Below are 14129 nucleotides of genomic sequence, written 5' to 3' on the forward strand. Positions count from 1 at the left end.
AGCAACGTAAATAACATGCAGCATCGGATTGAAATCTACAGAAAATAAAATGATACTAAAGCAGCGATAATTGATATGAATCGGGGGGAGTAGTATTTTTCAAAAAAAAAATTGACAGCCTTCCTACTTTTCACATGGCAGTTGCACTAGCGGAAATTTACGCACACACAAACAAAAAGGCTGTATTATCTCTGTTTTCTTGCGGGTACTCAGTTATTACACTACCCACTCAGTTACACTACCCTACAAAAATATGTTCGCTTAGCCTAGAAGCAAGGAAGATATATGCGTGCCACTGCAAGTATATAAGCAAGGCCCTATCCCTCCTCTACGTTCATCCATCATACAATCCATCTTGAAGGTCTTAATCTGTCATAGAACCCTCTCAATCTTTCACAAGAAAACTAGATGGATCGGTCCATGAAGGTCTTTGTGGTCGTCTTCATGCTCCTTGTGGCCACAGGTGTGTATGATGTACTTACTATTTAAGATAACTGATGATACTGCTATAATTATGTACTAGTATGAGTATGTGAGATGGCTGATTTGCTCTTATCAATTTGCCCGTGTAGGCTTCCAGGGAGTAGTGCAGGTAGCTTTGGCGAGGGAGTGTACGTCACCGAGCCACAAGTTTAAGGGGTTGTGCGTGAGCGACACCAACTGTGCAAGTGTTTGCCTGACCGAGCGTTTCCCCGGTGGCAAGTGTGACGGCATTCGGCAGCGTTGTTTATGCACCGAGAAATGCTAGATGGCCCTGTTTTCTTCCTGGATACGTACATGCTTCCGTGTAATATTGATCTGCGTCTTTGCATGTATGATCCATATGTGAGTGCTACCTCTAGGAAGTAAAAAAATATTCGAAACGAAGGCAAAAGATTTACCTCATCCATTAATTAAGCAGAAGGGAGTTGCCCAGTTAATTAATGGAAAATCGGGTGAAAACCGCTAAGCGGCACACTCAAGATACCCACACATGTCACTTCAAAGAGGGCCTTGCCGAGACAGTACAACGACGCCATCGTCATCACTTCTCCCCTAAAGGCGTCATTGCCAAAGACGATTATCGAACCAAGCTAGACTAAAAAGGTCGTGTGAGGTAACATGAAGATCCGTGCGAGACCTCAGCCATCACGGTGAGACAACACAGCTCCGACATCGACGAAGAGCTACGAAGGAGAACCAGGCAGGCCGGCGTCGTGGAAGATCACCGAAACGGACCACCTGCTACCTGTCATCGTACGTCACAGGGCCCCGTCACTACAGCTTCGACTTCATAGCAACAAACCAGCCGAGGCCATCCCACGAACACGTCAAAGAAGAACCGACTATCACAACCAATGCCACGCCTCCTACATCGCTCCCAGCGACGCCGTTGCCACAAAAGCCTCAACACCAACACAACCACCATCCACAGGTCCAGCTTGTTGATGCCCAGCTCCAAAGACGAAGCCCTCAAGAGGGAAAACGACACCAAAGCGTCGCCATCGTCCGATCACACGGGATCAAGGGTTTCCCTTGGAGCTCCAGCGACGACCAGATCCATGCGGGATCGGTGCAGTAGCAATGCGGCGATGCCTCCAAGAAGGTCAACGGTGCCCGCAGCCGTCGCCATCGCTGGTCACAACACATAGCCGAGACAGGGTCTTCACCCATGCTCCAGAAACACCCTCCACCACACATCAACCATCACCAACGCCGGCAAGACCACCAACCCCACCATCGAAGCCGCCTGCCGACGAAGAAGCGCCGTAGCCAGCTGCACCTCGCAGAGGCCACCGGTGGCCAAGCTCCACCAGCACGAGGCACCGGATCCATCAATAGTCGATCAGACGTGTAGGATCGAAAGTATGTCTAGAGGGGGGGGGTGATTAGACTACTTGACCAAATAAAAACTTAACTTTTCCCCAATTTTAGTTCTTGGCAGATTTTAGCTAATTTAGGACAAGTCAAGCAATCATCACATAATTCAAGCAAGCATGCAAAGAGTATATAGGTAGCGGAAAGTAAAGCATGCAACTTGCAAGAATGTAAAGGGAAGGGTTTGGAGAATTCAAACGCAATTGGAGACACGGATGTTTTTCCCGTGGTTCGGATAGGTGGTGCTATCCTACATCCACGTTGATGGAGACTTCAACCCACGAAGGGTAACGGTTGCGCGAGTCCACACAGGGCTCCACCCAAGGGTAACGGTTGCGCGAGTCCACACAGGGCTCCACCCACGAAGGGTCCACGAAGAAGCAACCACCCACAAAGGGTCCACGAAGAAGCAACCTTGTCTATCCCACCATGGCCATCGCCCACATAGGACTTGCCTCACTAGCGGTAGATCTTCACGAAGTAGGCGATCTCCTTGCCCTTACAAACTCCTTGGTTCAACTCCACAATCTTGTCGGAGGCTCCTAAGTGACACCTAGCCAATCTAGGAGACACCACTCTCCAAGAAGTAACAAATGGTGTGTAGGTAATGAACTCCTTGCTCTTGTGCTTCAAATGATAGTCTCCCCAACACTCAACTTTCTCTCATAGGATTTGGATTTGGTGGAAAGAAGATTTGAGTGGAAAGCAACTTGGGAAGGCTAGAGATCAAGATTCATATGGTAGGAATGGAATATCTTGGTCTCAACACATGAGTAGATGGTTCTCTCTCAGAACATATGAGTTGGAATGGTGTATGTGTTCTGATGGCTCTCTCTTCAAATGAAGAGGAGGTGGAGGGGTATATATAGCCTCCACACAAAATCCAATCGTTACACAGTTTTCCAATCTCGATGGGACCGAATCACAAACTCGGTCGGACCGAAAATGTAAACCTAGTGACCGTTAGAGATTTTTGGTGGGACTGACATGCAACTCGGTAGGACCGATATGGTTAGGGTTTGGGCATAACGTAATCTCAGTGAGACCGATTACACAAACTCGGTGAGACCGAATTTGGTAATTAGCTAACCAGAGAGTTGGTCAGGCAAACTCGGTGGGACCGATTTGCTCTTTCGGTGAGACCGAGTGGAACTCGGTGAGACCGAAAAGTTACAAAGGGGAAACACTGAGTTTACATTGCAATCTCGGTGGGACTGATTCGCTCTTTCGGTGAGACCGAAAAGTTACGAAAGGGAAACAGAGAGTTTGCAATCCCATCTCGGTGAGACCGAGATCCTTATCGGTAGAACCGAATTGCTAGGGTTTGGCAGTGGCTAATGACAAGTGAAACTCGGTGGCGTCGGATAGGAAGAATCGGTAGGACCGAGTTTGGCTTAGGGTTTAGGTCATATGTGGATATGGGAAAGTAGCTGAGGGTTTTGGAGCATATCACTAAGCACATGAAGCAAGAGGCTCATTAAGCAACACCTCATCCCTCCTTGATAGTATTGGCTTTTCCTAAAGACTCAATGTGATCTTGGATCACTAAAATGTAAAATGAAGAGTCTTGAGCTTTTGAGCTTGAGCCAATCCTTTGTCTTTAGCATTTTGGGTTCCACTTTCACATCCATGCCATGCCAATCATTGAGCTTTCCTAAAATAATCATCTTGGAATAGCATTAGCTGAATGAGCTATATGTTGTTATGAATTACCAAAACCACCTAGGGATAGTTGCACTTTCAATCTCCCCTTTTTGGTAATTGATGACAACATATAGATCAAAGCTTCGACAAATGATAATAAGCATGAAATATATCGTCGCTTTGAGAAGTATGTGATAAGTAAGAGCTCCCCCTAAGTTTGTGCATATTTAAAATTTGCTTTGGACTGCAAATGCACAAGGAGTTAGAGTCATGGGTTACTCTTCCATGTCACATACATCTTGGTGGAGCGCTTAAAATGATAAGAATGAAATACATGCACTCATCACCAAGAATAGTGAATGATCACATAAGATAGATAAGATAATAGCATTAAGCAAGCATGAAGTGTAGCTTATGATCAAACACATGATCATCAATGTCTCACAAGCAATGACATAGTATCTCAAGCACTCAAAAGCAAACAAGTTCGAAAAAACCACCAAATAAAGCAAGAGAAAAAACAACAACTCTCTCTCTCTCTCTCGAAGCCTATGATCTATACATCTTCTCCCCCTTTGGCAACAAGTTACCAAAAAGTTCCTAGAAAATGTATAGTGCTAGATCGACGCTCAGGCTTGATCTTCAGGTGGTGGTGGAGTTCGGATCACTCCAAGGACGAAGGCTTCTATAGATGCTGAAGTAGACGCTGGAGTTGGAGCTGAAGTAGATGCTGGAGCTGGTGGAACTGAGGCTGTAGCTGGTGCTGAGGTGGTGGCTCTTGTGTCAGCAACTGGCACGGCAGACGACCTCGGACCTCATGACACTCTGGCAAAGGCATCAGTGGTAGTCCTGCCTCTCCTCTCCTGCATGTCATCCTGGAGCTGCTCCACTGCAGTCTGAATCTCTGTCACCTTGACATCCAAGTCATAGAACTTTTGTTCCATGATCCTCTCTAAGCTTGCCTGGTTCTGAGTTAGGGTGGCTAGTCCTTTCTCAATCCGCAGGGTGGATGCAATCAGGTAACCAAGCTGCTCTTGTTTAGTTTTCAAGAAATACTCAGATGCCTCCTCTTGGGTTGGCATCTTGGCAGCTTTCTCCTTCCTTGCCTTCTCATTCTTTGCGTATGCTTGGGCAGATGATGGCTCGTTCTCAGTCATGACAACTTGGTTATCCTCAAAATCTGGACGGATGGGCAGGTGTTCCTTGTCCAATAAATATATGCCCGTGCCCATCTTGGAGTTGATGAGCTCCTGAATCTGAGGGGCATATCCGCAACTCCTCTTCTGATCTGTTGCAGTCCTTTTGATAGTTTCCACTATGAGGCTCATCACTTTGAACTTCTGACGCACATCAAACACATGTAGCAAGTTGATAGCATGGCCTCTGATCATCTTGTGATCACCTGACTTGGGCAATAAGGTGTGCCTCAAGATCCAATTGATAGTCGGGAGCCCTGATAGAAGGTAATGTACTGAGCCAAACTTGAAGGTATCAAGTGCTTCATTTGGGATCTCCTTGTACATATTTGACATTGAGTTGTGGTCCATCTTCTTCTTGGCATAGATATCCAAGTCATCATCTTGCTCCTCTGGGGCATTAATGATCTGTGCCCACTCAGCAACTGTGGATTGGTACCTTGTACCCTCAGACATCCATGTGATCCTCCCATCTGGGTAGAAGTGTGCCGTGGAGTAGAACTGCATGATAAGCTCCTCGTTCCACTTTGTGAGCTTCTGCCCAACAAAGTCAGCTACTCCACAAGCTATGAAGTTGTCTTGCACTCCAGGATAGTGCTCCTCATTGTCCTTAATGTATTGCCAATCAACCCATCGCATATCACAGACAATGGGCTTCTTATCTAGCAGCACTATCTCATAAAAATCCTGCTGCTCCTTGGTGTGAAACCTGTAGTCAACTGCTGTCCTTCTCCTTGAAGCATACGGGTCTGCTTCTCTCCACTTCCTCAGCCCTGAATCTCTCCTGAGCTTCATATCCTCAGCCACAGGATGAGCATCGTTGTGGTCTGGGATCTTGGGCTTTAGCTTCCTTAGGACATTCTCTTCCTCTTCTTCTGCAGCTTCAGGCACTGGGGCCTTGTTCTTTTCAGCAGCTGGGATGCTTCTTGTGTTCCTCTTTGGCTTTGGCTTTGGAGCTGGCTTGGCCTTGGAAGCAGCTCCCCCTGATTTTATGGCATCTCCCATTAGCTTGGGTGCCTTGGGTGCTGGTGCAGCTACCTCTTCTTCTTCCTCCTCTTTCATGATGGAAGCTTTGCCAAGCACTCTAGCCACAGTCTTCTTCACCCTTTCCTTTATTTTCTTGCCCTCAGCTGCAACTGGCTCTATGGGCTTCTCAGTTGACATTCTGGCCTTTGACATTGGCTGCCTGCCTGCTGGCCTTTTGATTTTCAGGCCTGGCTTAGTGCCTTGAGCTGGCTCAACTCTCTTGGAAGTGGCCTCTTCCTCTGCCACATAATCTTCATCTTCGGAATCAGAAGTCCTCTTCTTCCTCTGTCTCGTGGCAGCCTTTGGCAAGTTGCTAGGGGTGCTCCTGCTGCCTTCATCAGAAGAACTGGAGGGACTAGTGCCCTCACTCATCACCACTTGCTGTTCTGACACATTCTGGCTATCACTTTGATCAGACATGCTGCAAACTCTGACTGCTGACCCTGTGAACAGATTATAGATGAGGTAGAAAGGATGAGCATCACAAAATGCAGAGATTTTTGCAAAAGAATGATCCAAAAACTTAGTTTTAGTTTCCCACTGAAATCATCTCGGATCTACCGATTTTCAAACTCGGTGATACCGAAGCAGTTTTGGAACCTAAACTAGTGAACTCGGTAGGACCGAGTCACAGTTCGGTGGCACCGAGACTGCTAGGGTTTCACAGAGTTCCAAAATCGGTCACACCGATAAGTAATTCTCGGTCAGACCGAGTCTCACTTGTGCAATGGCATAAGCCAAATCGGTGGGACCGAGTTTTTCAACTCGGTGGGTCCGAGATGGTTTCGGCGGAAACCTAAACCTAGAATTTTCGAATCAAACCTAATCTATGAGTTCATTGACTGGATAAAAGTTTATCAAACGTGGCTAGAATCAATATGATCACAATGTTCTAGGAATCAGATTGGGGAATAGCACAAAGATCGAGTCCATACCCTAGTTCGGCGGAGACTCGCTACGGCGGCAACGGCGGGGCAGAATTCCCGTTGACGGCGACGGAGACCAGCGACTGGAGGCGGCTGGCGGCGAGAAGACGATCCGGAGACCACAAGGGCAGAGCAGGCTATCGCGCGGGCGAAGGGGTTCGGAGAAATTTCCAAAATTTTGCCCGTGACTATATATAGCCCGACCCTGTCGGTGTGACCGAGTGGAACAACTCGGTGGCACCGAGATTCATAACTGCAGGCAGTTACTGAAACTCGGTGTGACCGAAAGGTTCAAATCGGTTGCATCGAGATCGAAAACCTAGATCAACTTAATGATCTCGGTAGGACCGAAAGTGGAGTATCGGTCAGACCGAGAATCATAAAGAGGTTTTGGAAGTTTAAGTCTATGACGAATCGGGGACTCCGAGCGCTCCTCACACAGAGTGGTTCGAATCTGACTTGATCAGATTTTGTGATGCAGCATGAATAGAGTTTGAGACGAGAAAAGCATAGATAGCTAGAGGAGGTTTTTAGGCATTCTTGTCCATCCAGTTGGCAGAAGAAGATAAAACCAAACAATCAAAACAACAAGTGGATGTCCTCGAATGAGTAAAAGATGCAACCAGCATGCTCACACAATAAGATGGCAAATGAAATATGTGACAAGGCATGCACAACCAATTCTAGCATCTATCAAGCAATTTGCGATGACTAGGTCATCTATATATGAGTATATTGACTTAGGAGTCAAGTGAGAACACTTGATCATAGGTCATACTCATCGTTTAAGCTCAAGTGGGGTTACCACTTTTACATAAAGCATTGTTGTGTTCACATCTTTAGAGTTGCTTTAGCTCAAGTCTTAGAGTAAAGCTCCCCCTAGATGTGATATCCCCCCTAAGAGGGATGAACTAACCTTGGGTTTTGTCGATGATGAATTCATGTAGATGTTGAAGATGTGGATGCTCAATGTTGATGTAGATCACTTGGAGCTATCCATTTGAGTGAATTGCACTTTCAATACCTACATGGGTTAGTCCCACAAGGAACAAACAAGGATATCCATAGACATAGAGTGATGCGCACACAAGATGATGTCCATGAAAACTTTTAGGTTACCTTGTCCCTTGTCTTACCAACAAGAGGGTTTGTGACTCCTTGAACTAGTGCAAGATGTGGAAGTTGATTGCACTTGTTCTTGCCAAAATGATAAGAGTAAAGTATGTTGGCGGAGTCACCCTCAAGAACTCTCTAGTTCTTCTTCTTTTGGATCCACATCATATTGATGGGAATCCTTGGAGTTGTAGTCGTACTTGATGAAGTGGAACTTGAAGTAGTCTTGGGAATCCACTTGACTAAGGTCTTTGGAGCTTCTTCAAATGCGTCAATTTCCTCTTGAAGCTTGTCCTTTCCTTTTTGCTTGTAGTCTTGTGGTGGAAGATCATCTTGAGCTTGTGTCCCCTTGAAAGAAGTATCATACTTCTCTTGCTGAGGAACAAACTTTGTCTTGGAGTATTGATCTTCTTCCCACTCAACTCCATTGGAATTGAACTTTTGTTCAAAACCAACGCCTTGATTCTTCCGATGCATTCCTTGCTTGCGCACAATTTCCTCGAATTGCTTACTCCCGGCAAGGCTTTTGTACACTCCTTTCTCTATAATTCCCTTCAATAAGCTATTTTCTTGCTCAAGTGTAACTTGGCTAAGAGAATCATTAGTGGAATCAAGAGAACTACTAGAAGCAACAATATTGGATTTAGCATGATCATTGTTACTGCTAGAGGAAGAATCTTTCTTGTTCTTGTTACTAGACTTGACTTGAGGCATGTAAGTGGATAAGAGTAAACGCTTGGCAATGTAAGAAGAGCTTTTCTTGCGGAGATCATCATTGATTGCTTTTAAGAACTCATGCTCTTGCTCAAGATTGAGCTTTTCAAAGCGTAATTTCTCATGAGCTCTTAAAAGTTCTCGATGATCTTCGAAGACAGTTTCATGAGCTAACTTAAGACTGTTTAGTTCTTTAGTTAGAGCCTCAATCTTCTCCTTATCATTGTCATTCGTTTTATCTTGATTAGCATGTTTAATTGACGTTTCATCATAGTATTCATCACTAGAGTTGTCAACAAGCAAATCATCACCTAACAAGTCATCTTCATCACTATTGAAATCAACATACTCGGGGTGTGTTACCTTAGGACCTTTGGCCATGAAGCATCTTCCAATTCCTTCATTTGGCGAGTCAAATATGTCGTAGGAGTTGGTTGACACAAGTGCTAGACCGGCAACACCTTCATCTTGAGTATCTTCGGAGTCGGAGTGATAACTTCTCTCGGAGTGGCTGTCGGAGTCGGAGCCGGATACCCATTCACCAACATGAGCTTGATGTCTTCGTCTTGTGTAGCTCCTTGATGATTTTTCCTTCCTTTCCGAATCCTTTCTTCTCCGTGAGTATCTTCGTTCATAAAGATCATCTCTACTCCTTCTCTCTCTTGGTGGTGATTCTTTGCTTCTTCTTCTTGGAGAATCTTCTCTTCTCTTGTAGGGAGCCGTACACTCATTGGAATAGTGTCTGGGTCTTCCACAATTGTAGCAGTTTCGCTCTCGACTAGAATATCTTTTGTCATTGTAGGACCTTGACTTGAAGCTTCTATCTTTGCTTCTACTCTTGTAGAACTTGTTGAAGTTCTTCACCATTAAGCTCAATTCTTCATTGAAGTCTTGTTTCTCACTTGATGATGTAGGGGCTTCACATGAGGCTTTATAGGCACCACTTGATTTGTTGTGAAGTTCCTCTTTATCCTTAAGTGACATCTCATGAGCAACAATTCTTCCAATCACCTCCGTTGGCTTGAGATCTTTGTAATTGGGCATCATTTGGATCAATGTGCACACGGTATCATATTTTCCATCCAAGGCTCTTAGAATCTTCTTGATGATGAATCTGACGGTCATCTCTTCACTTCCTAAGCCGGCAATCTCATTTGTGATGAGAGCAAGCCTAGAGTACATTTCAGCGACACCTTCACCATCCTTCATCTTGAACTTGTCAAGTTGGCTTTGAAGCACGTCCAACTTGGATTCCTTGACGGAGTCGGTACCTTCGTGCATATCAATCAAAGTGTCCCAAATTTCCTTTGCATTCTCAAGACGGTTGATTTTGTTGAATTCTTTGGGGCACAATCCGTTGAAGAGAATATCACAAGCTTGAGCATTGTATTGCAACATCTTCAACTCATCCGCGGTAGCTTCACAGTTTGGTTCTCTCCCATCAAAGAAGTCACCTTGCAAGCCAACACACACAATAGCCCAAACGGCGGGGTTATGTCCAAGAATATGCATTTTCATTTTATGCTTCCAACTAGCAAAATTAGTACCATCAAAGTAAGGACCTCTACGGTGATAATTTCCCTCGCTAGACGCCATACTCTCCTAGGTTGTGAAACCAAGGCTATGACCACCAAAGCTATGGAGATCAAAGCAAATGGAGACCAAGGCTCTGATACCACTTGTAGGATCGAAAGTATGTCTAGAGGGGGGGGGGTGATTAGACTACTTGACCAAATAAAAACTTAACCTTTTCCCAATTTTAGTTCTTGGCAGATTTTAGCTAATTTAGGACAAGTCAAGAAATCATCACATAATTCAAGCAAGCATGCAAAGAGTATATAGGCAGCGGAAAGTAAAGCATGCAACTTGCAAGAATGTAAAGGGAAGGGTTTGGAGAATTCAAACGCAATTGGAGACACGGATGTTTTTCCCGTGGTTCGGATAGGTGGTGCTATCCTACATCCACGTTGATGGAGACTTCAACCCATGAAGGGTAACGGTTGTGCGAGTCCACACAGGGCTCCACCCAAGGGTAACGGTTGCGCGAGTCCACACAGGGCTCCACCCACGAAGGGTCCACGAAGAAGCAACCACCCACAAAGGGTCCACGAAGAAGCAACCTTGTCTATCCCACCATGGCCATCGCCCACATAGGACTTGCCTCACTAGCGGTAGATCTTCACGAAGTAGGCGATCTCCTTGCCCTTACAAACTCCTTGGTTCAACTGCACAATCTTGTCGGAGGCTCCCAAGTGACACCTAGCCAATCTAGGAGACACCACTCTCCAAGAAGTAACAAATGGTGTGTAGGTAATGAACTCCTTGCTCTTGTGCTTCAAATGATAGTCTCCCCAACACTCAACTCTCTCTCATAGGATTTGGATTTGGTGGAAAGAAGATTTGAGTGGAAAGCAACTTGGGAAGGCTAGAGATCAAGATTCATATGGTAGGAATGGAATGTCTTGGTCTCAACACATGAGTAGGTGGTTCTCTCTCAGAACATATGAGTTGGAATGGTGTATGTGTTCTGATGGCTCTCTCTTCGAATGAAGAGGAGGTGGAGGGGTATATATAGCCTCCACACAAAATCCAACCGTTACACAGTTTTCCAATCTCGGTGGGACCGAATCACAAACTCGGTCGGACCGAAAATGTAAACCTAGTGACCGTTAGAGATTTTCGGTGGGACTGACATGCAACTCGGTAGGACCGATATGGTTAGGGTTTGGGCATAAAGTAATCTCGGTGAGACCGATTACACAAACTCGGTGAGACCGAATTTGGTAATTAGCTAACCAGAGAGTTGGTCAGGCAAACTCAGTGGGACCGATTTGCTCTTTCAGTGAGACCGAGTGGAACTCGGTGAGACCGAAAAGTTACAAAGGGGAAACACTGAGTTTACATTGCAATCTCGGTGGGACCGATTCGCTCTTTCGGTGAGACTGAAAAGTTACGAAAGGTAAACAGAGAGTTTGCAATCCCATCTCGGTGAGACCGAGATCCTTATCGGTAGAACCGAATTGCTAGGGTTTGGCAGTGGCTAATGACAAGTGAAACTCGGTGGCGCCGGATAGGAAGAATCGGTAGGACCGAGTTTGGCTTAGGGTTTAGGTCATATGTGGATATGGGAAAGTAGTTGAGGGTTTTGGAGCATATCACTAAGCACATGAAGCAAGAGGCTCATTAAGCAACACCTCATCCCTCCTTGATAGTATTGGCTTTTCCTAAAGACTCAATGTGATCTTGGATCACTAAAATGTAAAATGAAGAGTCTTGAGCTTTTGAGCTTGAGCCAATCCTTTGTCCTTAGCATTTTGAGGGTTCCACTTTCACATCCATGCCATGCCAATCATTGAGCTTTCCTGAAATAATCATCTTGGAATAGCATTAGCTGAATGAGCTATATGTTGTTATGAATTACCAAAACCACCTAGGGATAGTTGCACTTTCAAGACGTAAGACCGCCGGATGTAGCGCAAGCTGCCGCACCCCACTGAGCACCATGCCAGCACGTAGTAGAGGAGCGTTACCCCGATGCCAAGAACCACCATGGTTGCGGGCAGCAGCCATACAACAGTCACGCCGACACGCCCCACGCGCGCCACCTCATGCCCGCCGGACACCAGTTCCATTTTACTCGCCGCATGGAGCCGTCCTTCCACATGTTGGGGAACTCAGTATTTCAAAAAATTTACCTACGATCATGCAAGATCTATCTAGGAATGCATAGCAACGAGAGGCGAGAGTGTGTCTACGTACCCTCGTAGACCGAAAGCGGAAGCATTTAGTAACGCGGTTGATATAGTCGAACGTCTTGGCGATCCAACCGATCAAGTACCGAATGCACAACACATCCGTGATCTGCAGACGTTCAACTCGGTGACATCCCTCGAACTCTTGATCCAGTTGAGGCTGAGGGAGAGTTTCGTCAGCACGACGGCGTGGTGACGGTGATGACAAAGTTATCGACGCAAGGCTTCGCCTAAGCACTACAACAATATGACCGAAGTGTAAAACTATGGAGGGGGCACCGCATGAAGGAAATATGCCCTAGAGGCAATAATACAGTTGTTATTTATATTTCCTTATATCATGATAAATGTTTATTATTAATGCTAGAATTGTATTAACCGGAAAATTAGTACATGTGTGGATACATAGACAAAGAGAGTGTCACTAGTATGCCTCTCCTTGACTAGCTCGTTGAATCAAAGATGGTTAAGTTTCCTAGCCATAGACATGAGTTGTCATTTGATAAATGAGATCACATCATTAGAGAATGATGTGATTGACTTGACCCATTCCGTTAGCTTAGCACAATGATCGTTTAGTTTGTTGCTATTACGTTCTCCATAACTTATACATGTTCCTATGACTATGAGATCATGCAACTCCCGAATACCGGAGGAACACTTTGTGTGCTACCAAACATCAAAACGTAACTGGGTGATTATAAAGGTGCTCTACAGGTGTCTCCGATGGTGTTTGTTGAGTTGGCATAGATCGAGATTAGGATTTGTCACTCCGATTGTCGGAGAGGTATCTCTGGGCCCTCTAGGTAATGCACATCAATATAAGCCTTGCAAGCAATGTGAATAATGAGTTAGTTGTGGGATGATGCATTATAGAACGAGTAAAGAGACTTGCCAGTAACGAGATTGAACTAGGTATTGAGATACCGATGATCAAATCTCGGGCAAGTAACATACCGATGACAAAGGGAACAACGCATATCGTTATGCGGTTTGACCGATGAAGATCTTCGTAGAATATGTGGGAGCCAATATGAACATCCAGGTTCCGCTATTGGTTACTGACCGGAGACGTGTCTCGGTCATGTCTACATTGTTCTCGAACCCGTAGGGTCCGCACGCTTAATGTTTGGTGACTATCGGTATTATGAGTTTATGTGTTTTGATGTACTGAAGGTAGTTCGGAGTTCCGGATGTGATCACGGACATGACGAGGAGTCTCGAAATGGTCGAGACATAAAGATTGATATATTGGATGACTATATTCGGACACCGGATGAGTTCGGGGGGTTACCGGATAATTATCGGAGTGCCGGGGGGTTATCAGAACCCCCGGGGGAACTAATGGGACAACATGGGCCTTGTGAGAGAGAGGAGGGGCCATAGGGCTGCCCCCCCCTTGGGAGTCCGAATTGGACAAGGAGGGGATAGCGCCCCCTCTTTCCCTCCCTCTCTCCCTCTCCTTCCTTCCCCCTCCCTCTTCCTAGTTGGACTAGGAAAGGGGGAGCCCTACTCCTACTAGGAGGAGGACTCCTCCCTCTCCTTGGCATGCCCCAAGGCCGGCCGGCCTCCTGTTGGGGAAGGTAGTAATTTCAAAAAATTTCCTACGCACACGCAAGATCATGGTGATGCATAGCAACGAGAGGGGAGAATGTTGTCCATGTACCCTCGTAGACCGAAAGCGGAAGTGTTAGCACAACGCGGTTGATGTAGTCGTACGTCTTCACGATCCGACCGATCAAGTATCGAACGCACGGTACCTCCGAGTTCTGCACACGTTCAACTCGATGACGTCCCTCGAACTCCGATCCAGCCGAGTGTTGAGGGAGAGTTTTGTCAGCATGACAGCGTGGTGACGATGATGATGTTCTACCGATGCAGGGCTTTGCCTAAACACCGCT

At 45.9% G+C, this 14129-nt stretch overlaps 1 protein-coding gene across 1 annotated transcript; it reads left to right on the top strand.

Moving 5' to 3' along the window:
- The first annotated feature begins 326 nt into the window (after positions 1–326).
- Positions 327–885, top strand: LOC147958725 (defensin Tk-AMP-D5-like). The gene is made up of 2 exons (XM_087535011.1): positions 327–463; positions 573–885. The coding sequence occupies exons 1-2, from the start codon at positions 409–411 to the stop codon at positions 746–748; spliced, it is 231 nt and encodes a 76-aa protein (XP_087391137.1). The 5' UTR covers positions 327–408; the 3' UTR covers positions 749–885.
- Positions 886–14129: the final 13244 nt, after the last annotated feature.

This window comes from Triticum urartu, chromosome 7A, assembly GCF_056163025.1.
Source record: "Triticum urartu cultivar PI428250 chromosome 7A, HENAU_Tu73, whole genome shotgun sequence".
NCBI lineage: Eukaryota > Viridiplantae > Streptophyta > Magnoliopsida > Poales > Poaceae > Triticum > Triticum urartu.